At 42.6% G+C, this 24,414-nt stretch overlaps 1 protein-coding gene across 4 annotated transcripts in view; it reads left to right on the forward strand.

The window, feature by feature from the left end:
- The window catches only part of THRAP3 (thyroid hormone receptor associated protein 3), a 62,868-nt gene that overhangs the window by 35,743 nt on the left and 2,711 nt on the right, over nucleotides 1-24,414 (forward strand). For 2 of the 4 annotated variants that reach the window (XM_036025775.1, XM_028512075.2), the window contains 9 exons: nucleotides 6,762-6,933; nucleotides 11,726-12,631; nucleotides 14,114-14,827; nucleotides 15,679-15,851; nucleotides 17,040-17,151; nucleotides 18,240-18,324; nucleotides 20,245-20,432; nucleotides 22,980-23,175; nucleotides 23,633-23,776. In XM_036025775.1, the coding sequence (XP_035881668.1) occupies nucleotides 6,797-6,933; nucleotides 11,726-12,631; nucleotides 14,114-14,827; nucleotides 15,679-15,851; nucleotides 17,040-17,151; nucleotides 18,240-18,324; nucleotides 20,245-20,432; nucleotides 22,980-23,175; nucleotides 23,633-23,776 (2,655 nt within the window). In that variant the 5' untranslated portion in view covers nucleotides 6,762-6,796. Of the gene's footprint in view, nucleotides 1-6,761; nucleotides 6,934-11,725; nucleotides 14,828-15,678; nucleotides 15,852-17,039; nucleotides 17,152-18,239; nucleotides 18,325-18,438; nucleotides 18,631-20,244; nucleotides 20,433-22,979; nucleotides 23,176-23,632; nucleotides 23,777-24,414 lie in introns of all 4 variants that reach the window. The other 2 variants (XR_003684603.2, XM_028512076.2) reach the window with 2 other exon arrangements.

Raw genomic sequence — 24,414 nt, forward strand, 5'->3', positions numbered from 1 at the left:
TTGTAAATCACCCTTCTTGAAATGGGCAAATGCATGGAAAGAGTCTTCAAAAAAAAAAAAATTCACTGAAGCCAAATGCAGCCTCTCACAATGCCAGCTGGGATACTGTTACGGATGGGTTCCTAGAACACTCACCTGGGGTGGGGAAAGCCTATACTACAAGGGCTCTGCGTTCCAGAAGATAATTCTGGTTTTGATCCCTCCTATCAATAAATATTAAGTATTGATCATTGTTATCAAATAGATAGTATTGGTCACTAGGTGTGGATTCTTTTAAAATGCTGGTGTAGAAACGTGGCTACCTATCTTAATTGTAGGAATCTTTTTACCCAAAATAGTTGTGTTGAGAGGACATATTTTTACCTCATGTCACATGTCATAGCCACGAGCTATCATGCCCACAGTTTTGTAGGGAAAGTACTTTTTTTTTTTTTTTAAAGGTATTATTTATTTACTTTTAGAGAGGGAAGGGAGAGAGAGAGAGAGAGAGAGATAGAGAGAGAGAGAGAGAGAGAGAGGGAGAGAAACATCAATGTGTGGTTGCTGGGGGTTATGGCCTGCAACCCAGGCATGTGCCCTGGCTGGGAATCGAACCTGGGACACTTTGGCTCCCAGCCCGCGCTCAATCCACTGAGCTACACCAGCCAGGGCGGAAAGTACTTTTTAATAAAGCTCTTAATGAAATAGTATGTCCAGCCAGGAAGAGTAGTGTGAGGGGGCTTCGCCCGCAGGCCCCCTCCCCCCATGAGAACAAGTCTACCGAGATGTGATCTACTTGGGGAGGAAAGATGGCTGATCTCTCAAAGGAGAAGGGCCAGGAACCTGTTCCTCAGTGGGCTTTTATTGGGTTCAGTTTGCATAGGAATACAGTGCATATATGTAAAGCTCATCAATCATTGTCAGGCAGAAATGATTAAACAATAGATAACATTCAGAGAACTATGAGGGCTTATTCTGAGTCAGGGTCAGATAGTTAAAGGGCCATAAAACTTTGGGGAACAAACTCACCTCATGCTTGGACCCTTATTTAGATTGAGGGTATTAGCAAAGTAGGTTCCATAGAATTTTATGCATTCTTTCTTAAACCTGATTGCCTCAGGGAACCCACTGTTTCCAGCACAGGGCCGCATTGACCTCCAGCATTGTTTCAAACTTAAGGCATTGTTTCAGGCTTAAGTCAGGCAGGGGAAGTAAGGCAGCCAAGAGATTAGGAGACTTCTTGCAGATAGAATGAAGACTCAGGCTATATCAAAGCCAAGGGGTGAGGGTCCATCATCCCCTTTTTCTGTAGCCCCCCAGGTTCTTCCCTGAGGACCCCTTTGCCACTGTGCCTGTCTTAGGTCATCCCTCCTGTGAGGAATCTTACCCGTCATTGGCTAACCAGTCACCTCCCGGGGCCAAGCAGGGCGAGGTGAAAGGGCAGAGGCAATGCCCCTGCAAAGAAGATAAGCTATGTCTCCTAAGTGGCTTATGGTCGGTCCCAAGGTCTCTTACTCAGCCTTAGCTAGGAGGGGTTACAGTTTCTGAAACCAGGCAGGGCAGTTCCCAGCAGAGTAGGCATTGTTGAAGAAGCAAGACTTCCTTTTGGGGAAATTATAGTTTGAACAGAAACAAAACACTAGGGACTTGTAACATGTAAAAGGTGCTAAGTTGACTTCTGAGATAGTAGTTATCTGTCTCACTTCCCATTATGTTTTTTGAGCATGGACATGGAAGGAATGTCAGAAGTGGGAAAAGCTCTGTTTGTATGAAGTGTGAAGGCCTTCAAAATAGAATTGTGAGTGGTTTTGAGTGAATTTTGATAATTTGATTAGCTGGCTTTAGTTATGATTATCTCTACCTTAGATTAAAATATATATTATATATTTGTGTATGTTGAGAGAAGAAACTTCACATCTTTGGGACACTTCCCTTTCTTTTTATGTGACTTGCTTTTTTTGTTTCTTTTTTTTAAATTAGAAAATTATTTTAATTATTATGAGTAAGGCTTATGGTCCAGAACAGGTAAAGACTTCTGCACATTTATGGTTAAGACTTGAGTTCTTTTTGACAATTTTTCTAAAGATATGAAGATACTGTTTGCATATAAAGTATGACAGGTAACATCTTTTATTGGTGTTGTCTTTACAATTTATAATGTTGCCATAACACTATAGTGGATAGATTTGCTCTATCAAAGTATCTTTTTTAAAAAAAAATAGCAAACTGCTATGAAAATATGTTCAGCCTGAATAATAAAGAAATACAGATGAGAACAGCTATGGAATGTCAACATTAAATTACTGAAGATAAATAAGATCAGTGAAACCTCTTGTATTAGTTTCTGCATGGAAAACCCACACACATGGCTGGCCACTGTGCATGTGTTCCCATTTTTCTTTATTTTTTTCCAACTTATTCTTTCTTCATCTTTAGGTAGCAGCTTGAATGTCACTGCTTGACCATCCTATCTACATGACTGCCACACTGCATGTGTTTGCCAGTGTGTGTTCTTTGTCTTCTTCCTAGTTCTTACTCAGAGTTTGTACCTGCAATTTTGCTTGCTTGCTTATTTGTCTGTGTACATAGATTAGAAGCTCCATGAAGGCAAGGAATCAAGTCTACTTTTATTTAGCATTGTTTACCCACTGCCTAGATAGAGTCCTCTTGAATGAATTGTTGCACTTATTTGCAGCTGTGGTTTGTATCATCCAAAGTTATTTCACTTAATTCTCAAGGTATAATGACATTCTTAAAATTAGTTTTCAGCCCTGACCAGTATGGCTCATTTGTTTGGGCATCATCATGCAAAGTGAAAGGTCATCGGTGTGATTCCCAGTCAGGGTAGATGCCAGTGCTGCTGGTTCTGTCACTGGTTGGGCGCATGTGAGAGGCAGCCGATTGATGTTTCTCTCTCACATCGATATTTCCCTCTTTCTCCCTCCCTTCCCTTCTCTCTAAAAGTAGACAAATAAACATTTTTTTTACATATTTTTATGTATTTATTTTTAGAGGGAGGAGAAGGGAAGGGAGGAAGAGAAACCTCATTGTGCAGTTGCCTCTTGTGTGCCCCCAAATGCGGACCTGGTCCGCACCCCAGGCATGTGCCCTAACTGGGAATTGAACCGGCGACCCTTTGGTTTACAGTCCGCCACCAATCCACTGAGCCATAACAGCCAGGGCTAAAAATAAGTCAGTTTTAATTCACATTAAAGAAGTTCCAGGAGTGTGAGTGGGGGTGGTGTTGCAGTATTGCCACTCTCAAGTATACATGTCAATTCTGGTAAGTTTAAAATTCGTAGATGTGTTAAGTTCAGTTCTGTGTCTGTCTAGGTGACAGCTTTTTCTCTTAATGAAAATTAACTTTTTATTTTTCTAATTTCTGAGGGTTGGAATGAGTATTTACTTTCCCACTAACTGTTACCTTTTTTCTTTTAAAGTTTGATATTCTCCATGTGTTGTGTAACTGATCTCAAAGATTTTTATTTCTGACCCAAGCTAAAATCGAAGATGGGACAGAGGTGTTGCTAGGCAAAGATATCCCTAAGCTTGTGACAGAAAAAAGTGCTTATTCAGCAAGAATGAACCCGCAGAATCCCAAACTATGCTGAAGGTCAACCAGCAAAACAAAATGTATTTTCAGCATTCAGTTTCTGTAAATTGCTCATTACACTTCCAACTCCTATCTCTGAGTAATTTATCCCCCTACCCTGGCTTTGTACAGTGACACTGCTGCCAAAAAATCAGTTCCAAATTAGAGTATCTTTGACCTCAGTAGAGCACACAACAGCCTGATCCTTTTGGCAGGATCTAGGCTATAGAGGTCTGTGGTGTCCTCATTAAGCGGCCTCTTCCTCATCACCTGTTGTCTCTAGCTCACTAGCAGTTTCTCAGACCTCCCTCAATTGTGTCTCTTAGATTATGGTTATTTCCCCTACAAGCTGGAGTTACAGCAGCTTCCTGGACTTTCTGCCTTTCCAGAAGTTCTTAAAATTCAAACCTATAATACTTGAATATAATAATTAGAAACAAATATCACCTTTCATTTTGTCTCTTGCCTCCTTTACCATGTCCTAAACTTGGTGAGAGTGGGGAAGATTCATATTCATTAGTTCTATGGATCTGTGAATGACTTCTGTGTGGAATAATAGTGGTTAAGAACACTGGCTTGGAGCCAGGTTGGCTGGTTTTAAATCTGTAAAATGGGACATAATAATGCCCTCTGTGCTGGCTGGTGTGGCTCAGTGGATTGAGTGTCAGCCTACGAACTGAAAATAAGCTGGTTCAATTCCCAGTCAAGGCGCATACCTGGGTTGCCTGCCAGGTCCCCAGTTGGTGGTGTGCAGGAGGCAGCCAATTCGATGTTTTTCTCCCTCCCTCCCTCTTTCTAAAAATAAGTAAAATAAAATATTTTTTTAAAAATGATGCTGTCTTTGAGGACAAAATTAAGTTCATAAAATTTTTAAAAACAGTTCATAAATAACAGAAGTAAAACCAATTAAAGGCTGAAACAGTTATTAGTAGAAGTTTATTGTGCACACACCAAAAAGACAGTTTGCAAACCAGGAGCACTCAAACCAAAACAAGGAATGAGGCTTAGAGGTCTATTGTTACAAAGCAGCTTATATGGTGAGAAAACAGTGATGATTCTTCTCAGTGATCGATTATAACAGAATATTCAGTGGTTGGTTCATACAAACCTTGGGAAACAGTCCAAGTTTTGTTTGATTCCCCCTCGTCCCCCCCAAAGGCATAAGCAAGAAATGGCACAGGTCAGTGCAGCCTGGCAAAATGAGCTGGATTAAGCTTTAGTTGTATGCCTGACTGATTCTGTCTGCTTAGGGAAGTGTGAAGGCTAGTCTCTATTTGTCATTTATTTTAGTGCTTCTGGGTGTTAAATAAATAAGAAAGATGAGATTTCTGCTGGTAGAAAGCTTACCTTCTCTTCGTGGTTGGGCAAAGATGGAAAAACAAAAAAGTAAACGGGGTAGTTTCCAAGTACTGAATTGTGTTCTCTGAAGAGAAAAAACAAGGTACTGGATTAGACCCTAGAGAAAGACTGGGTAGTTCCTTTTCATTGGGTGGCCAGGGCAAACCTCTGAGCAGATAGCTTTTGAGCTGAGATCTGAATTACCCCCCCCCCCCCAAAAAAATCTGTGAGGTAGGAGAGGGTGAAATACTTGTTGGTTATATTATTTTCCCTTCACAATCCTTAGAGTTTTGGCCTGGTCTGGCTATTTCTTAACTTTGTAATCTTCTGCTGATCCTTACTGTTCCTGGTCTTTGGTAGACACATGCTTTTAGCACTTTAAATTTTTGCTTCTTGGAGAAGCCCAAAGTTCTAGTACTAAATAAAGAAGGATAAATGAGTCACCTTGACAATGTACCTTGCTGACCAAACCCAGTGGTCACTTGGTAGGGCAACTCTGAGGCTCTGTTCATTCCTGTAGTGGGGGAAAAGCAAAAAAAATTTTTGGTTTTTTTATGGGGAAAAAAATAACCCTAAAAGAAGGTTGATGCCAGAAGAAAGTAATGTGGTTCACTTTATAAATTACTTTAGTCCTATGTTTATGAATTAATATCCTGTATTTTATAGGATACAATATGTACATGTTGTGGTATTAAAATATTTGAGAATACTCTTACACTTTTAAAACTTTTTCCTTTTTTTTTAACTCTCAAATCTTTTTTTTAAAGATTTTATTTTTATTATTTATTTTTAGAAAGGGAAGGGAGGGCCCTGGCTGGCGTAGCTCAGTGGATTGAGCGCGGGCTGGGAACCAAAGTGTCCCAGGTTCGATTCCCAGCCAGGGTACATGCCTGGGTTGTAGGCCATAACCCCCAGCAACCACACATTGATGTTTCTCTCTCTCTCTCTCCCTCTCTCTCTCTCTCTCTCTCTCCCCCCCCTCACTCCCTAAAAATAAATAAATAAAATCTTAAAAAAAAGGAAGGGAGGGAGAAAGAGAGAGAGAAACATCAATGTGCAGTTGCTGGGGGCCATGGCCTGCAACCCAGGCATGTACCCTGACTGGGAATTGAACCTGCGACACTTTGGTTCGCAGCCCGAGCTCAATCCACTGAGCTACGCCAGCCAGGGGCACTTTTTCCGTTTAAAAAAAATTATTTACTTTTAGAGAGAGGGGAATGAAGGGGAAAAGTGAGGGAAACACCAATGTGGGAGAGATACCTCCCATTGATTGAGGGGACCTGACCTGTGGGACCCAGGCATGTGTCCTCACTGGGGGTCGAACCAATGACCCTTTCAGTTTACAGGTTGGCTGGCGCTCAGTCCACTGAGCCACACCAGCCAGGGCTTAAAACCTTTTCCTTGGAGGTAAATATTAAGGATATGCCTTATGACTTTAAGGTCCAGGGATTAGAGAAATGATCAGATGTGTGCCATTTCCAAGATAGACCATAACCAACATACCATTGCATATGGTTTCTTTTGTTAGAACTGGGACAGACTTGTCCCAGGTCATTTCAGGTTGTCTAACTTAGTTCACAGAACTTGTTTGCATATTAAGAAAAGACCTTGCACTAAATGTTGCTAGCTCTCCTCATTTTTGCTGGTGTTTTATAGCATTCCCCAATTTGAGTTACATGCCAAGTTTTCCATTTTACTGGCTTAGGAGTCAAATCCTCCTTGATGAAAGATCAGAGTGTTTTAATCAGTTATTTCATCTTTGTTTGTTTGTTTGTTTGTTTCTAAGTGTCCAGAGAAGTTCAAGTTTACAAAGGAACCCTCTCATTCGTTTGAATCTATTTTCTTATATTAGGTGTAATTGAAAAGTGACTGACCCTTTCTTCAGAGATGTCAAAAACAAACAAATCAAAGTCTGGATCTCGTTCTTCTCGCTCAAGATCTGCATCAAGATCTCGTTCTCGTTCATTTTCGAAGTCTCGATCCCGAAGTCGATCTATCTCTCGTTCAAGGAAGCGCAGGCTGAGGTAAGTAGGTGTGATTGTATATTGAGGTTGTCTTTTGTTAGACTCTTTCTGTGAATGTGAAATGCTTGTGGGCGGGAGGATTGGCTTGAAGTGGAGGTTGGGTTGTAAGATATTCCAGGTTTCTTCAAATGCTACAAATCCAGATCAACTTTCCTTGCTATACTATTTGCCTAATTCCTTTTCTCCTCTGCCAGCACATACTATTTCTCATCTACTTCGGAAGAAAGAGCATTTTTTAAAAAAACTTGAGCTGTTTGCTTCAAACCTCTACAGCTGATTATTTTTCAATGTAGTTTTATTTTTTGGAGGCTTGGACCAGTTTATTTTCATCAGGAAAGAGAAGATGGCTGATAGCTAAGAGAATTAATAGTATGATCAACATTACAGGGAAAGGAAGTCTTATCCCACTAAAGTAAACCTTAAAACACTTCATCAGGAGTCATTTGTATACGCCTGATATGCCTGTTACTAACAGGCTGCATCTGTTCAGTAAACTCATCTTAAAACTGTAAAACATCTAAAATCACTATTGTAGACATCACTTTGTCTTCTTATTAAATGTGCAAATATGCAAATAATTCTTTTGAATCTTGCTAATATTCTTTAATTCTGTCAGTTTTCACACCTTTAGGTGGTATTTCCTCATTTCTTTTTTCTTTTTTTTTTTTTTTTTTATTTCCTCATTTCAATTATGTCTTAGAATAGGAGGCCAGACCTCCTGCGTCTTTTCCTCTTGATATGTATTGAGTTGGGTCTTTCATTCTTTAAGATTTTTAATTTTCTTTTGTGAGTAGCTGAGAACCTTTCAGTAGATACAAGTTTCTGTATGTGCACTAGGGAAAGAAATACTGATGTGTTAAATACCAAAAGGGGACTCTGCACAATTTTGTTTTTTGTCAGAATTGCACTAAGCAGGAAGGTAATTTCTCAGTTTTTGCAACTTGGAATCCCCTCCTGTTTATTTCTGATAAGTTTCTAAAATTCTTTTTTTTTTTCATCCTCACCTGAGGACACACTTATTGATTTTAGAGAGAGGGACCATGGAGGGGAGGGAGAGGGAGAGAAACATTGTTGTGAGAGAGAAACATCCATCAGCTGTTTCTTGTACATTCCCCCACCAGGGATGGAACCTGCAACTCAGGTATGTGCCCTGACCAGGAATCGAACCCATGATCTTTGAGTTTATGGGACAATGCTCCAACTGAGTCACGCTGGCCAGGGCCAGAATTCTTTACTTAAATGAATTGATTATGAAATTTAGAGTAAACCTCAGGAGAAGTTGTTGTTATAAGTTTTCTTTTTGATGGTTCACTAGTACCGTATTTTTAGGACTAGAGCACCTAGCACCTAGGTTTTATTTTATTTTTTAATTTATTTTTTAATTTTTTAAATTTATTTTTAGAGGGGAAGGGAAGGAGAAAGAGAAGAAAAGAAACATCATGTGTGGTTGCCTCTCACATGGCCCCCACTAGGGACCTGGCCTGCAACCCAGGCATGTGCCCTGACTAGGAATCAAACCGGCAACTCTTTGGTTCGCATCCCGCACCCAATCCACTGAGCTACACCAGCTAGGGCAAGATGCACCTAGGTTTTAGAGGAGGAAAATAGGAAAAGAAATTTTTGAAGCAAGAAATGTGGTAGAATATTTAATAACCTGTGACCCCGCTCCACTGCCGGCCGTCCACCTCCCTGCCCCCCGTGAGTCAGGCAAGCTACATTTGGCCTATAAGATGTACTCCTTTCCTCCTGAAATTTGAGGGGGAGTGTGTCTTATAGTTGGAAATTATGGTACTTCTAAACAAGTCTATTAAACAAATGGTGGGAATTTTTTTGCCTCCTAATAAGAACAAATTAATTTCTTAAATGGGGTCTGTGAGAAGCCTTCCTGAAAATTAATTTCAGACCAGACGGTGAACAGAAAGCAGGTGTGCATAAGTACTGATGACTCCAATATAATGTAGAACAGGAAGTTAGAAATCTTGAGTCTCTCCCTCAAAACAAAAGAAATAATAGACTTTTTTTCCAAGATGACATTACAGCTGAGGGTAACCGTTCTTAGGTTTCTTCACGCCCCCCCCTCCCCATGTTTTTTTGGGCCATGCATTTTCCCAAACTTTGTTCAAGCCCTAGACTAGATAGTCTGTCAGTTACCCAGTTGTGTCAGAGTCTATATAAATAAATTTATCCCATCTTTTCAGTCTCAACAAAAAAAGAGGAGGGGAGCCCTGGCTGGCATAGCTCAGTGGATTGAGCTCAGGCTGTGAACCAAAATGTCACAGGTTTGATTCCCAGTCAGGGTACATGCCTGGGTTGCGGGCCATGACCCCCAGCAACCGCACATTGATGTTTCTCTCTCTCTCTTTCTCCCTCCCTTCCCTCTCTAAAAATAAATAAATAAAATCTTTAAAAAAAAAAAAAAGAAGAAGAAGAGGGAAAACCCACTGAATAAATTTATACCTATGTCAGGAAATTACTGTCAAGGCTTTGGAACTGAGCAAAGACTTGAGCAAAGACATTTTAAAGCTCTATGTAGTAAATGGAAACTAAGTAATTGGTTCAAAAACAAGAGGCTATACAACCAAGATGGAGACAAACGAACTGACACAGATTGAGAAATGTTAACCACCTCTGAAGTATTTGTGATAACTGGAACTCGGGGCATATCTGTCTGGACAGAACCCTTTCCTTTTTTCTACCAATCATTTGGCGTCATTGACTTGGCAAATGAGGGAGAAATATCTTAGGCAGGCAATATGTGCTGCGGTAGGTCTAGAGCCATTTTATGTGCTATCTTATTCCTAGAAGATCATTATTGGATGAATTTCTCCACAAGTAAACATGTTTTCATACTTGATTCTAGTCTGACTTCTCTGTTTTTTAGAAACAGATAAATTTGCCACTGGATGCTCAATTCTTATTTCTGGCTTATCTGTTTCATGATTTTTTTCCTTTTGTTTTCCTTCTCCTACAAGGAAAGTGTACTATCCAGAGAGTTTGAGAAACCATGCCTTTAAATTAATTTAACTTCTGAGTTCTACAGAATTGGTGAAATTTGATTGTTTCCTTGTATTTCACAGACTGTATCCTTTCAAGTGACTTTTTGTAAATAACCTCATTTGCAATCTGCAGAGGCTCATGTTCCTGCATCTGTGCAGTGACTGCGGGTTTGGATGCAGTTTGCCACAGGGCCCTCACTAGTAATTGGTGACAGAAGCAGCAGTAGCCTCTGAGGATGGGCGCGTGAATTAAACCCTCCTTAGTGAGGATGGTACATCACCTCCCTCAAGTATAGCCATTTAATTGGGTCATACTCAGTTTCATAGCCTGCCTCTGCCTCTTCCTTCTTTTCTTACACTGTACTGTTTTCGAATGAGAAGTGTGGAAGGTAAGTTTTTTTTTTTTTTTTTTATTGTACTTAAATAGCAATCATTAACCAGCAGCATAATGCATTGTCTTTGCCAGTTGCTTTTGTTCTTGGGGTAAAGGACCTGAGCATTGCAGGTAATAAAAGTAGTAGAAAACCAACCCCACTTTATCTTCTTTAGATTAAATTAATATAACTTTCTTTTTAAAAATACTATTTTGTTTTAGCTGTTAAAGCCTGTCACATTTGCTAAATGGAGTTATTTATAAAACAGTCTGTTTCCAGTCAGGCCTGCTGCGTAACTGAAGGTTTTATTGTATATGTAAAGAGAATACTTTTGGAAAGCATTTTCTAGTAATTTTACATATTTCTAGCTAACTACTTAGGAGTAGTGATTAATCTTAATGATCCATATCATAGTTGACAAGACAGGTGGTATCCAAGAGCCCCAGTGGGTTTCTACACCAACAAATCCAGTCTTTGACTTTTTGATGGAAACAAAGCTGCCTGTCATTGACAAGCCTGATGTTCATGGACATGTAATTTTAACCAAGTTAGGTTACAGTTGAATACCCGTGTTTCTGGAAATGTACCTTTGCCGAAGTTAAGAGTTCTATATTTTTAAACAATAAAGAACATGTTTAGGCTTTAGGTTGACTTAAAAGGTACGTATGGGTGGGGTGTTGTTTTGTAGTTTCTCTTTGCTAATCTCCTGTGTACTTGGGTGTCTACAGTCAGATGGTGCCCTCATGTGGCACCTAGGTAATATCTTGTAGTTGAGCCACAGAAACTGACCTAAATAGTGAGAACATTTCTAGGTCCCCAGTAAAAAACTAAAACTAATATTTGTATGCTTTGCTGTACTGATTTCAATGAAAAATTCTGTAAGCTTTGAACAGATATGTTCTCCAAGTTCCTATTTAAGTGGTCTTTGATTTAGACCTGTTACTGTGTTTTTACAAACCCAGGTCTTAGTGGAATCTGAGAAATCAGCCCTGCAAGGACAGTGAGAGGTGAATAAAATGGGGAGTGGTATGTTGTAACAGAATAGAGGCCAAAGGACCTGAACTGTTATTACCTGTCTGGGCACTGTGGGCTCTCAGCAATTAGTATCCTGTAGTAAAATGGCTGTTGTTCAGTTTACTGCACTAAGAAGAGTTTTATATTTTTTCACTATAAACATATCTTCATTTAAACTGTGCTATAAAATTAACGAAGCAATCTTGGTGTCTCATTTATTAAAGGGATTCTTATCTCTGTTTCTGTATTTAATATGGCCCATAAGGAGTAGGATTTAATAAGTGTGCATCCTGTGAGCAGGAATTTCAAAATGTTACTTTTTTGTTGGCAGGTTTTTCATGAATAAAACTGCTTGTGTCAAAAATTTAAACATTTCTTCCCCCCCCCACCACCCCTGTCCCCTTTCAGTTCTAGGTCTCGTTCCAGATCATATTCTCCAGCTCATAACAGAGAGAGGAATCATCCAAGAGTATATCAGAATCGGGATTTCCGAGGTCACAACAGAGGCTATAGAAGGCCCTATTACTTCCGTGGGCGCAACAGAGGCTTTTATCCATGGGGCCAGTATAACCGAGGAGGCTATGGAAACTACCGCTCAAATTGGCAGAATTATCGACAAGCATACAGTCCTCGTCGGGGCCGTTCCCGATCCCGGTCCCCAAAGAGAAGATCGCCTTCGCCACGGTCCAGGAGCCATTCTAGAAACTCTGATAAGTCTTCCTCTGACAGGTCAAGGCGTTCCTCATCCTCTCGTTCTTCCTCCAACCACAGCCGAGTTGAATCTTCTAAGCGCAAGTCTGCAAAGGAGAAAAAGTCCTCTTCCAAGGATAGCCGGCCATCTCAGGCTGCTGGGGATAACCAGGGAGAAGAGGCCAAGGAGCAGACGTTCTCCGGAGGCTCCTCTCAAGATACAAAAGCATCTGAGAGCTCGAAACCCTGGGCAGATGCTACCACCTACAGCACTGGCTCTGCATCACGGGCATCGGCAGTGTCTGAGCTGAGTCCCCGGGAGCGGAGCCCTGCTCTGAAAAGCCCCCTGCAGTCTGTGGTGGTGAGACGGCGATCTCCCCGTCCTAGTCCTGTGCCAAAACCTAGCCCTCCACTTTCCAGCACATCCCAGATGGGCTCAGGTCTGCAGAGTGGTTCTGGGTACCAGGCTGGGACACACCAAGGTCAATTTGACCACGGCTCTGGGTCCTTGAGTCCATCCAAGAAGAGCCCTGTGGGTAAGAGTCCACCAGCCTCTGGCTCCACATACGGCTCATCTCAGAAGGAGGAGGCTGCTGCATCAGGAGGAGCAGCCTATACAAAGAGGCAAGTGTCCGGTGTCCCCTGCCTGGTTGTGTTTTTGTCTTACCAGCTGGCAGTTTGGTTGTAACACAGTCTAAATTGGAGCTGTGATTAACGGTAAAAAGGTAATTCCTATTTCCTAAACTTTTCATTATAGCAAACTTTAAAAGCGTCACCCAAGGAAATCTTAACTCTAGCTTTCCTACCTTCCTGAATTTGTATTGCAGCATAAAGTTTCTTTAGACTACTCTGCAATGATGTTTTCACATTTAAAATATGCCTTGGATTCTACCAATGTAAGCCAGAGAACAGTAGAGAGTTGTGGGTCAGCTATCAAAAAAATACGGTCTTTGCCAAAATGAATGGCCGCTGGAGTTGTTAGACCCCCTAAGACCCACCACCTGCTGTGATTGATCTACATCAGCCCATCAGGGTGAAGAGCTGCACCCTCAACCCTCCAGTTGAGGAGACTGGGCAGAATGGCAAAGTCCAAGGCTTAGTCCAGAAAGGCCTTGTTTTAAAATCACAAGGTGGGTGTATGTCCCAGTAGGAGCCAGCTGCGCTGCGCGTTAGGAGAGGATGTAAGAGTGCTTCTATCTTTGTACCCTGGGTGGCACGGTGAGTTGGAACCCGAATCTTTGTGTGGTTGGTTGTATGGTTTGGGGTGGCAGAGACGTAACGGGCGTTGCACTGAGACCAGGTTGTCACGAGGGAATTACTGGGCAAGGGTTTTTTTTTTCTTTCTTTCTTTCTTTTTTTTTTTTTCTTTTCTTTTCTCTTGTTAGCATATTCTTTGATGTCCTTCTGTCCTTTGATTCTGTTGTGCCATATTTCTTCACTAACGGTACAGAGGAGATATTCAGAATCTGTACTTTTCAGCTTTCAGTAAGTCTACTTGAAAATGTAAGTTTTGTTTCTTGCCAGAACTGTGGATGTCGTTAGAAGGCTTGGGCATGAGCTCTCCTTTTCCATAAGAAAGAGTAGGATGACTTTTGCTCCTCCCCTCAATTAACATGTATTTTGTTTCTATTTGTGTTTGCAGTATATTTCATATCTAGATCTTCTAGGTGACTTGAAGCAAATTTGAAGTCTCTTTTGAGACTTGTATTTCCAAGTGTGAGTTGTATAAAAGCAAAACAGTCCAAGGTTGAACATTCTATGTTAAGTTTGCTGAAAGCAGATTGTAAGTGACTGAGTGAAGGTTGGATAAGACCTTAATTTTTTTTTTCCTAGACCACTTACAGGTAAGTAGGTTTTGCTTTTTAGTATCCTAAAAGTTACCTTTGTTATTTTCTTTATGGTTTTTTAAATAAGACAACTCTGTGGAGCAAATATTTTCCCCTAAATTTAATAGAAAGTGACCAAGTAGAAAGTCCTTTTGGTAACACAGTAATCCACAAGGCATCTTTTAGTTCAGAAATTCAAAAACTCAAGTCCACGTGGTGATGTTTAGATCAAGTTGCTTAAGAAATCTCTTGTGTGTCTCTCTCATGTTTTTGTAACTAGGTATCTAGATGAGCAGAAGACAGAGAATGGAAAAGATAAGGAACAGAAACAAACAAATACTGATAAAGAGAAAATGAAAGAGAAAGGGAGCTTCTCTGACACAGGCATGAGTGATTCGAAAATAAAATCTGATATGTTTGCTTCCAAAACTGATTCTGAGAAGCCTTTTCGGGGCAGCCAGTCTCCCAAAAGGTATAAGCTCCGAGATGACTTTGAGAAGAAGATGGCTGACTTCCACAAGGAGGACCTGGATGATCAAGATAAGGACAAAGCTAAAGGAAGGAAAGAATCTGAGTTTGATGATGAACCCAAATTTATGTCGAAAGTCATAGCAGGCACAAACAAAAACCAGGAGGAGGAGAAGTCAGGCAAATGGGAGGGCCTCGTGTATGCGCCCCCCGGCAAGGAAAAGCAGCGGAAAACCGAGGAGCTGGAGGAGGAGTCTTTCTCAGAGAGATCCAAAAAGGAGGATCGGGGAGGGCTCAAGAGAACCGAAAGTGGGCACAGGGGGTTTGTGCCTGAAAAGAACTTCCGAGTGACTGCTTACAAGGCAGTCCAGGAGAAAAGCTCGTCACCTCCCACAAGAAAGACCTCTGAGAGCCGAGAGAAGCTAGGAGCCAAAGGAGACTTTTCTTCAGGGAAGTCTTCCTTTTCCATTACTCGAGAGGCCCAAGTCAATGTCCGGATGGACTCTTTTGACGAGGACCTTGCAAGGTGAGGTGTAGCCCTTGATGGGGACTTCAGTGGCCTAATTGGTGTCTCCTAACCCCTCTTCCTAAGGACATTCAGAAAGCAAGACAGGCCCCTCCTGTGTTTCCCCTGCTATCCGAGGGTCAGTGCTGGTACCCTCGGGTGTGCCTGTGTTCAGTGGGGAGTGTGTGTCACTGAGCGATTTCTTATGTGTTGGCATCAGGATCACGGGGTGGTGAAGGGTGTTTCTTTAGTGACTGGCTTTGGTGTTGGGTCCCCTATGCTGCTGCCTCTTCTATCTATAGTCAGCATACACACGCACCTGCCTCTAGTCTTCACTCTGTTCCTTCCTGACTTCGATTTAGGTGCCTTTTGTCTGTAGAGCCATCCAGGGTCCATTCCTCCAATCTTAGTAGGCTACCAGAGTCTACTCCTAGAGGCCTTCACTGTGAAATGATGTAGCAGTTTTTAGAGCTGGGGCTGGGGGTGAGAGGAGAACTTCAGGAAAAAGTAGTGATGTCCAGGTTGCTTTTTACCTGGGATAAAAACTACGCAGTCTCTTGGAAGTTGGTCTGAGCCACGTTCTAGCCACATCCCACTCCTGCTTCATTGTGTCACTTCACTGAATGGTCCTGGCTGGCCAAGCCAGTTGATCTTTTAAAATGCACTCCCATTTGTTGAGTATGTTAAAAAAAACAAACCAGCAGTGACCCCCGAAACAGTCACTAAGATGTTTAATACTTCATCTAAAGAACTTTGTGGATAAATGTAAAAACTCTCTGAAAAAATGCATTGCGTATTTGGGGTTTAAATGTTCTGACTTTACATGTATCTTGTTATATTGGACCTTCTTGTGTTTTTTTTTCCCCCCACAGACCCAGTGGCTTATTGGCCCAGGAACGTAAGCTTTGTCGGGATCTAGTTCATAGCAACAAAAAGGAACAGGAATTTCGTTCCATTTTCCAGCACATACAGTCAGCTCAGTCTCAGCGGAGCCCCTCGGAACTGTTTGCCCAGCACATAGTGACCATTGTTCACCACGTTAAAGGTGGGTCCGGGCTCTGGCCTGCTTAGGCTTTCTTGCCGCTGCTTAGCTTCTTCTATTACAAGCAGGCTGATTGGGTGAATAAGGGAGCCTTTTAGGGTCCTTTACCTTTTTTTTTTTTTTTAAGATTTTAAATTTTTAGAGATAGGAGAAGTGAGGGAGAAACACATTAATGTGGGAGAGAAACAGCGATTAGCTGCCTCTCGAACGCCCCCAACTGGGTACTTGGCCGGGAATCGAACCAGTGACCTTTCAATTCGTAGGCTGGCCTGCAACCCACTCAGGCCCACCAGCCAGGGCATGGGGCCCTTTATCTTACTGAAAGGGCCTTTGAAGCTACAGACTGGCTTGAAGGAAATCCCTTCCAGGGAGGAGTTTCTGTTTTTTAAATTATAGTGCTAGGCTTTTTTTTTTTTTTTTTAAGATTTTATTTATTTACTTTAGAGAGGAGTGAGGGAGAAAGAGAGGAGGAGAAACATTAATGTGAGAAAGAAGCATCATGTGGTTGCCTCTTGTACATATCCCAACTGGGGACCGAACCTGCAACCCAGGCATGTGCTGTGATTGGAAATCAGCTGGTGACCTTTCGATTTGCAGCACAATACCCAACCAACTGAGCCACACTGGCCAGGTCAGAGCTGAACATTCTGAATTACTAGTTGTAACATGTGATTGATAGAGTAGGTAAAATCTTTCACATGAAAAATCTAAAATGCTTGAAAAAGGAGGTATTAAAAGTGGCTTTTCCTGCACCTCTTTCTTTTCATGTCTAGCAGGTAGAAGCCTCTAGAGGTCTTTTGTCAGCCTTATGGTGTGAATTTCTTCCCCACTATAAGGGCAAGTGGAGGTAGGCGGGCTGGGGAGTGGCAGAGAGGTCAGTGTAGAAGCTTGGTGGGGCCACTCACAGATCCCATCTTTTAAACTTAAGCAGAAGCTGACTGTGTCACTGAAAGGACAGTGGGCTCCAGGTTTCTGTCTTTATGTCCATGTCCTGAGATAAGGGAGCCACCGTGGTAATCCAGTGCCCAGCACTAGATTGTGTAAATCAGCCTTTTTGCTTCCTCTTTTCTGTATGTTTGTTAGGGATTTGACTTCTTTAGTCGCATCTCTGTGGCTGCAGATTCATACAAAAGAGTTGAATATTGTGTTTGCCTTTGATGGCATAATGTGTTTTTCTTTGACTCTCCACAGAGCATCACTTTGGGTCCTCAGGAATGACATTGCATGAACGCTTTACTAAATACCTAAAGAGAGGATCTGAGCAGGAGGCAGCTAAGAACAAGAAAAGCCCAGAGATACACAGGTGAGGACCCCAACCTTGTACTGCAGGTAGTCCTAAGAGACTAATCATTAGACACTAAACTTGTCTTTGCCACATTAGCTGCAGAAGTTAAGGTACCACCTTCAGATCCTAGGATAGAAGTGAGTGTTCATAGTCCTGAGTGGAAAGGACATGCTCTGGTGGCAATAAGTTTCTCATTTGGGGCCTGAGGAGAACAGCCTTTTGGTATAAATGAACCCCTCTGTTCTTGGGAGCCAGCAAGTGGTGACCTGAGATCACTGTGAGCATTCTGTAGGTACAGAAAGGTTAAATTTCCTTCAGCAACCCATGTATTTCATATATCGATGTTTGGGGGAGTATTTATAGTGGGTAGGGGGTTGAGGAGTTTGTAGGGTTATGTTAAAGGTTTATAAAGCTCAGCATGTTTAGAGAATACCACATTTAGTTGTGGGGAACTTTGTCTAGAAACCAAATTGGCCTTGTCTTTATTTACTTATTTATAATTTATTTTTTTTTTTTAGAGAGAGGGGAAGGGAGGGAGAAAGAGAGAGAGAGAAACATCAATTGCCTCTCGCACACACCCCAACCAGGTTCCAGGTCCACAACCCAGGCATGTGCCCTGACTGGGAATCAAACTAGCCACCTTTCACTTTGTGGGACAGCGCCCAACCTACTGAGCCTACTGCCCTGGTTAGGGCAGCCTTATCTTGAATTCCTTAATAGTCAGCTCGTGAATCTGTCGCAGTAGGTATTGTAGAACCATGTTCGTATAGTCGTCTTGGATTTAGGGTCATGCCAGGCAATTGTTTCTCACCTAAACCTAATCCCATAGGTAAATAATGGGCCATTACATCCTGATTCCCTAGTTGAAAATGCCCTTTGGTATTAGCAGGTGTTAGATAGTCTTGATATGAAGTTGAAACCCTAAGCTTGACTGTGAGTCTGTCTTCCCGAATGTAACATTACTGGGAAGGCATAAGAAATTGCTCATTTGAAAAGTTGGGATTTTGTGTGCATTTTTGTGCATGCCTATGGGAGAGTATAAATGTGCAAAGAGTATAAGTTATATAACTGTGGAATACTAAAATTGTTCGTGTTTTCAATTTTAGGAGGATAGACATTTCCCCCAGTACATTCAGAAAACATGGTTTGGCTCATGATGAAATGAAAAGTCCCCGGGAACCCGGCTACAAGGTGAACTGTTGCTTTGATCAGTAATTCCAACAAAATGAGTGCGTTGGGCATGAACTTGACAGAAATGTGTTTGTTTAAATTACTCTCTACTTAAGTTTGTGTTTTTCTTTTAAGGATGGGCATAATTCTAAAAATGAACTACAAAGGGTTAATTTTTATTAAATGTATCAACAACCTTTGTGAAGTGGTTAGAATATGGTAAATGACCCCAAAGTCTATTGAGGTGAGATTGAGAAAAAAAAGAGAGGAGTTTTGGAACAAGTGCCCATGATGAGAGAAGAAACTTTTTGTGATATTTTTCTGCTTGTAAGTATTATCAAATCAACTATATACATGCACTATTTCCAACCATGATTTCAGAAAGACATGCATGTCAGAGGAGAGTGAAATATTCATATCTTAACTGAGTAGACTGTTTGAAACAGCTAGTCCAGTTTTTTTAACATTGTACCATATCTATCATCTGTTGGTTACTGTTGCTTTAAAGCTAAACATTACTTTGATAGCCCAGCTACATTTGCAATGCTGTGCACTGTTATTAAGAGGTTAAATCTTGTATGCACTCTCTGTGAAATACTAGATTTGGGGTTTTAAGAAATCTCAGGATTTATTGACCTTCATTCACATATACAGTTGAAATTTTAAAATTAGAGATGGCTCTTCCAGTGCTCCTGAAACATTTTCTACAAATATTGATCTTGAGTAAGTTTTTGAAACATTTGTCTTGTTGGTTGAATATGATGAGAGGCACTCTCGCGCAGCCTCTTCTTAGGGGAAAACCCACCCCCTTTTCTTTTTCTCCAAGTATGCGCAGATTGACACTCACATGTGAAAGGCAAGGTTTTGAAACATCAGGAGACGTGTGTGCCTCACAAAGCTAACTCATGCGAGGGGTTGTCTGCACCACCTAAGGGAGCAGTGCCTGCATTTTTCTTGTTCTCCATAAAAGGCTTTGAAGGGTGCAGACTCCCATTCCCTCCCTCTCAAAAACAGTGCTGGTAAACTTACTTCCTACCACTCCTGTTAAAGTTAAACTTTGTTTCAACAAAAAGCAGAGTTTGTGTAAGTGAAATGTTAGTACAGAGTAAACTACTCACTCCTTGCTATTTTTACTGGAGGTCTTACTTCCATGAGACAAGCCCTAGTGTACAGTGCCCCCGAACTGACCCCGCATCGCTGCTGTCACTCAGTGTCCCGAGGACTGTTAGCCTTGCCGTGCTGGTGGTCTTCGCAGCTGCTGCTGCTGCCTCTGCTTCTGCTGTGGGGCTCGCACTGTGTCTGTAGCTCACATGCCCTGATGGTTACACTTCCTAGAAAGTTAGCCAAACGATTTTTTCTTTTTTTTTTTTTTTTTAAACAAAGTTTGACCTGGTATTGCCACTTTATGAATTCTCCATTATAGTACTCCCTGCTTTATTGATACTTCCTCTTGAGAGAAATTCTCAATATAACAAACCATTTAGAAAAGCTGCTTAAGTCTGCCGTTGTCTCTCATTGGACTCAGTACCCAGAGATGATTCCAAGGAGAGGATAAGCCTGGGGCGACTGCTGCAGTCTAGGTAGGAAAAGGGTAGCATGAGCATTTCCTCTCTCGGTGGTGAGTAAGCTGGAGACGGGCTAGCCAGATCATTATGGGGCCAGAGAGGAAACAAAGTGAGATCAGTACACAGCATTTTCAGAAGGCTGTCTTCTTCAGAAGGCTGTACTCTTCGGAGAACTGGTTTGGGATCTGTGAGGTATCCTCATGAAGTGACTTCTTGGGACATCTGTATCCCCTCCCCCGACCCCCGCAAGCTTGGGTGACACATTCCCAATGCTTCCTCTGTACCACTCCATTGGAGTAGTGACCACAGTTTTATGGGGTGGTTGAACTGGCAGCCCTGAATCCCAAAAACCTTCATTTGATTTCTCTTTTTGCAGGCTGAAGGAAAATACAAAGATGATCCTGTTGATCTCCGCCTTGATATTGAACGTCGTAAAAAACATAAGGAGAGAGATCTTAAACGAGGCAAATCAAGAGAATCAGTGGATTCCCGAGACTCAAGCCACTCAAGGGAAAGATCAGCTGAGAAAACCGAGAAAACCCATAAAGGATCAAAGAAGCAGAAGTACGTGAGCCCCCACCACCTCATTTAGACTCTTGAGTGGGGTCTCTTGTCTGCACCCTTTAGGCTGGTACACCAGACCTCCCAAGGCTGACAGCTTCGGGGTTAGGGGTGGTAGCAATTTAGGCATTTTTCTTCTTTTTTACCTTGTGTCTGTTAAGTAAGGCTGCTAGTTTGAAAACAGAACATTTGCACCAAAATTGGCATGAACCTTGTTCAGAGAAGGCCTCCTGGGAGATGAGCAGTTAATTTGGCTGTGAGGGCAATGCAGAATCATATGGGAATTTGTTTTGTAGTTGTTTTAGACATGTTTTTTCTCATCACAACTTTTCATGGGGAGGTTATGTTTTGGAACTCTCAGAGTCATTGTCAGCTAGTAACACTGGTCAAAGAAACAGTGTGGAACTAGATAGGACAAAATTGTTGATCCTAAATGCCTTTTAAACTAATTTGACTGATACTTTCAAGAGGGGTTATTCTTTAAACAAAGATAGCTTTGTTGAACTTCACAGGGCGGCATTCATGCCAAGGTCCTGGTGTTTCTGTTTACATTTTAGAAAGTTGCATGACTTTTCAATCACGTCTCGTTAAATGTAGCAGAGCTGAAGCCCTCACCTAAGCCCCACACCTCCCGGAAGAGGCAGCACTGCTGCTGTTGGGAACTTAATCTGACGAGCATGCTTGTGTCCATTGGATCATCAGATCCTTGGAGTTAAGTTGGATAGTTGGTGTGACACCCATTTTGCCCATTTCAACGATAAAGAAGTTAAGCTCAGGACAATTTGTCTCAGGTCACAGAAGAATCAGCTGACTTCAAAACTCAGACTTTCTGTTCTACTTTGTCCGTTCCAGTGTGTCACTTAAGAATTGGGAGCCCTGGCAGCTTCAGGGCTGCCCACGGGTAAAGGGCCTGGTAGTCGTCAGCCAGGAGTGGAAGTGGAGGTACACTCCACCTCAGTGCTGCACTGGTGGGAAGGGAGCAGCAGAGCCCCCTGAGCTTTCAGGGTTGGCTTCAGATTACCGATCCGACACCTTTCCCTGGAACACAAGAAGAAGCAGTGCTAGGGTTCAAATCTGGAGCCTTTCAGAAACCTGTTGAAATAGCACTGATTTTTAGGAGTTAGAGTTCTATGTCTGAGTTACAGGAATACTATGACAATAATTTATATTTCCTTTATTAAGAATAAATGTTAGCCCTGACTGTTGTTGCTCAGTTGGGCATTGTGCCACCAAGTGAAAGGTCACCTGTTTTATTCCCAATCAGGGCATGTGCCTGCATTGCAGGTTCGGTCCCTGCTTGGGGCACATGGGAGGGGCAACCGATATTTCTCTCTCACATCACTGTTTCTCTCCCTCTCTTTCTCACTTCCCTAAGAATAAGTAGTCTTTTTTCTTCTTTAAAGAGTAAATTACTAGTAGGATACAGTTATTTAAGTTCTTGAGCATCTCTGTATGGGAGTGGATGGGAAGTGGGAGAGGGGTGAGGTGCTTTTCATAATGGAGGAGGGTGAGGGGAGGACAGTGAAAGGTCCCTGACACTTGGCTGGCTTCTCCCTGTAAGTCCCTTTCTACCCCTGGGAGCCTGGCCTTTCTGCCACCTTAGAGGCAGCCAGTGGCAACCTCCCTGGAGGCAGGGCTGGCACCCACCACTAAGACATGGGCCGTGACTCATCCTAGTAGTCTAATTTGCTGTAGTCTGTAATTCCCCCAGATGAAGGGAAGGCAGGGAAGTAACTCTGGGAAGAGCTTCACCAGACCCTGTGCTTAATAACACAACCTGTTTGAGCTAAGTGGGAGGTAGTATGTGGAGTGGTGGTATAATTAGAGCTGGGTTGCATCCAGTCTCTGCTCAGCTGTCACCTGAATCATTTACCTGCAAAACGGGGAAACAATACTAAATAATCAGAGTTGCCATTTACTGTGTGCCTGCTATAGCAGTGTAAAGTGTTGAAGCAAATTATTTTTAAAATCTGGGGGGAGGGTTGGGTGGGTGGGCTGGAATGGGAGTAGGGGGGAGAAAACTGTACTTGAACAATGATTAAAATAAAGAAAGAAAAAAAAATGAATGAATGAATTAAAAAATTTTTAAAAATTATTTTTAAAATCTTTAGAGCAACCCCAAGAGACAGGGGTTGGTCATCCTATGAGAAATAGAGTACTATAAAAGCACAGACATGGTGATGTATGAAGCCTCTGTCCTAGTACCGTGTACACGGGGCTCTCACTACAGTGCTACTCTCCTTCTGCCTTTCTAGTTCATGTGTATGTGTTACACCGATCGGCCAGAGCCCGTGGACTGTGTTTTGTTTTTCCTTACATGTTTGTCCCGTGTTCTGCATAGGCTCAGACATAAACATGTCACTGAACATGACTGACAGAATTGGGACCTCCCCAGGTACCTGGCTGGAACTTGGGGTGATTTGGGGTGTTTTAGGTTACTGTACTTCAGTGTCCACATCATGGGTGTGTTCCTCCTTGCCTTCTGCTTCTTATCCAGGAGGCCCCAGCCAAGGAGTTTATTGATTTTTCTTGGCTCTTCTGTTTCCATAGGAAGCACCGTAGAGCACGAGACCGGTCCAGGTCGTCATCCTCTTCCTCCCATTCATCCCACTCCTACAAAGCAGAGGAGTACACTGAAGAGACAGAGGAAAGAGAGGAAAGCACCACCGGTTTTGACAAATCAAGACTGGGGACCAAAGACTTTGTGGGTCCAAGTGAACGAGGAGGCAGAGCTCGAGGGACCTTTGTAAGACCCTGCCCCCACCCCTTTCCTCTAAGCCCCTGCCTCCACCAATTCTGATTATTTGTTTATCAGAATACCAGTTTGGTTGCTCTTGATACAAGTAATCCAGTCTGTAGACCTCAAAATCTGTGGTTCTTATTGCCCAGGCTTCCCACTTGTAGTAGTTTTACTGATCGGAATCCCTGAGCTATAAAGCCTCTTAGGGCTTCTGGTCTCAGAATTTCCCAACGTATCTTGGCTCCTGCTGTGTGTAGGGAGGCCGCTGGACCGTGCCGTCCTCTGTCCAGGCTGCGGGCCTGAGAGGAGCAGAAGGGGAATGGCTGGAAGCCAGCCGACCAGCACATTGACTGAGGACAGCTGTCCTGTGCCAGAAAAGTGTTTGAACAGAACATAGGGAGTTAAAAGTTTTCCTCTGTTTACAACCTGATCCTTTGTTCTTTTTCTCTGTTTATTGCTACAGCAGTTTCGAGCCAGAGGGAGAGGCTGGGGCAGAGGCAGCTACGCTGGTAACAACAACAACAACAGCAACAACGATTTTCAAAAGAGAAGCCGAGAGGAGGAGTGGGACCCTGAGTACACACCCAAAAGCAAGAAGTACTACCTGGTATGTGTCTGGGGATAACCAGGGAGGGCCAGGGGGCCTTGGGCATGCGTAGTAGCTGGTACCAAGGCTTTAGTTGGTCTGTTCAAAACTGATGAAATGTGTCTGCACACACCTTGCACTGGGGGGATGTGTACTCGTGGGACAGTATAGTGCTGGCAAGAGGAGCGTTCTCCACAGAGGTGGCCCTGGCCTCAGAAGGGTTTATCATCTGAGACATTTATGGATTCTAGGATAAAGAAGGAGGGCTGCTCTTCCCTTTTTAGTTTGTGAACTTGTTTACAGCTCACTCATGCCAAACCTCAACCTCTAGCCTGTGCACAGGGAAACTCTCCCCTTAAGCCACAGTTCCACTCTGTCACTTACGAGTACAAGATTGGCAGGGAAGAGAGCTCAGGATCTCTCTGTCTCCGAGATGAAATACAACTGGGGTTTCTCTCATTTCAGCTGTTGGGTCATTCCCAGGTAGGTGCCAGGCCCATTTCTGGGCCTGTCTCCCTCTCTCAGGCTGGGGCTCTTCTAGGCTGAATTACCTGGCTAGTGAGTGGAGTCTCAGCTCTGCTATGTAAATAGCAGGCTTAGATCCAAGCAGCTGTGACTCTGAGTATTGTGACCAAGGCCAACTTGGGGCTCAGTCTGTA

This window comes from Phyllostomus discolor, chromosome 5, assembly GCF_004126475.2.
Source record: "Phyllostomus discolor isolate MPI-MPIP mPhyDis1 chromosome 5, mPhyDis1.pri.v3, whole genome shotgun sequence".
NCBI lineage: Eukaryota > Metazoa > Chordata > Mammalia > Chiroptera > Phyllostomidae > Phyllostomus > Phyllostomus discolor.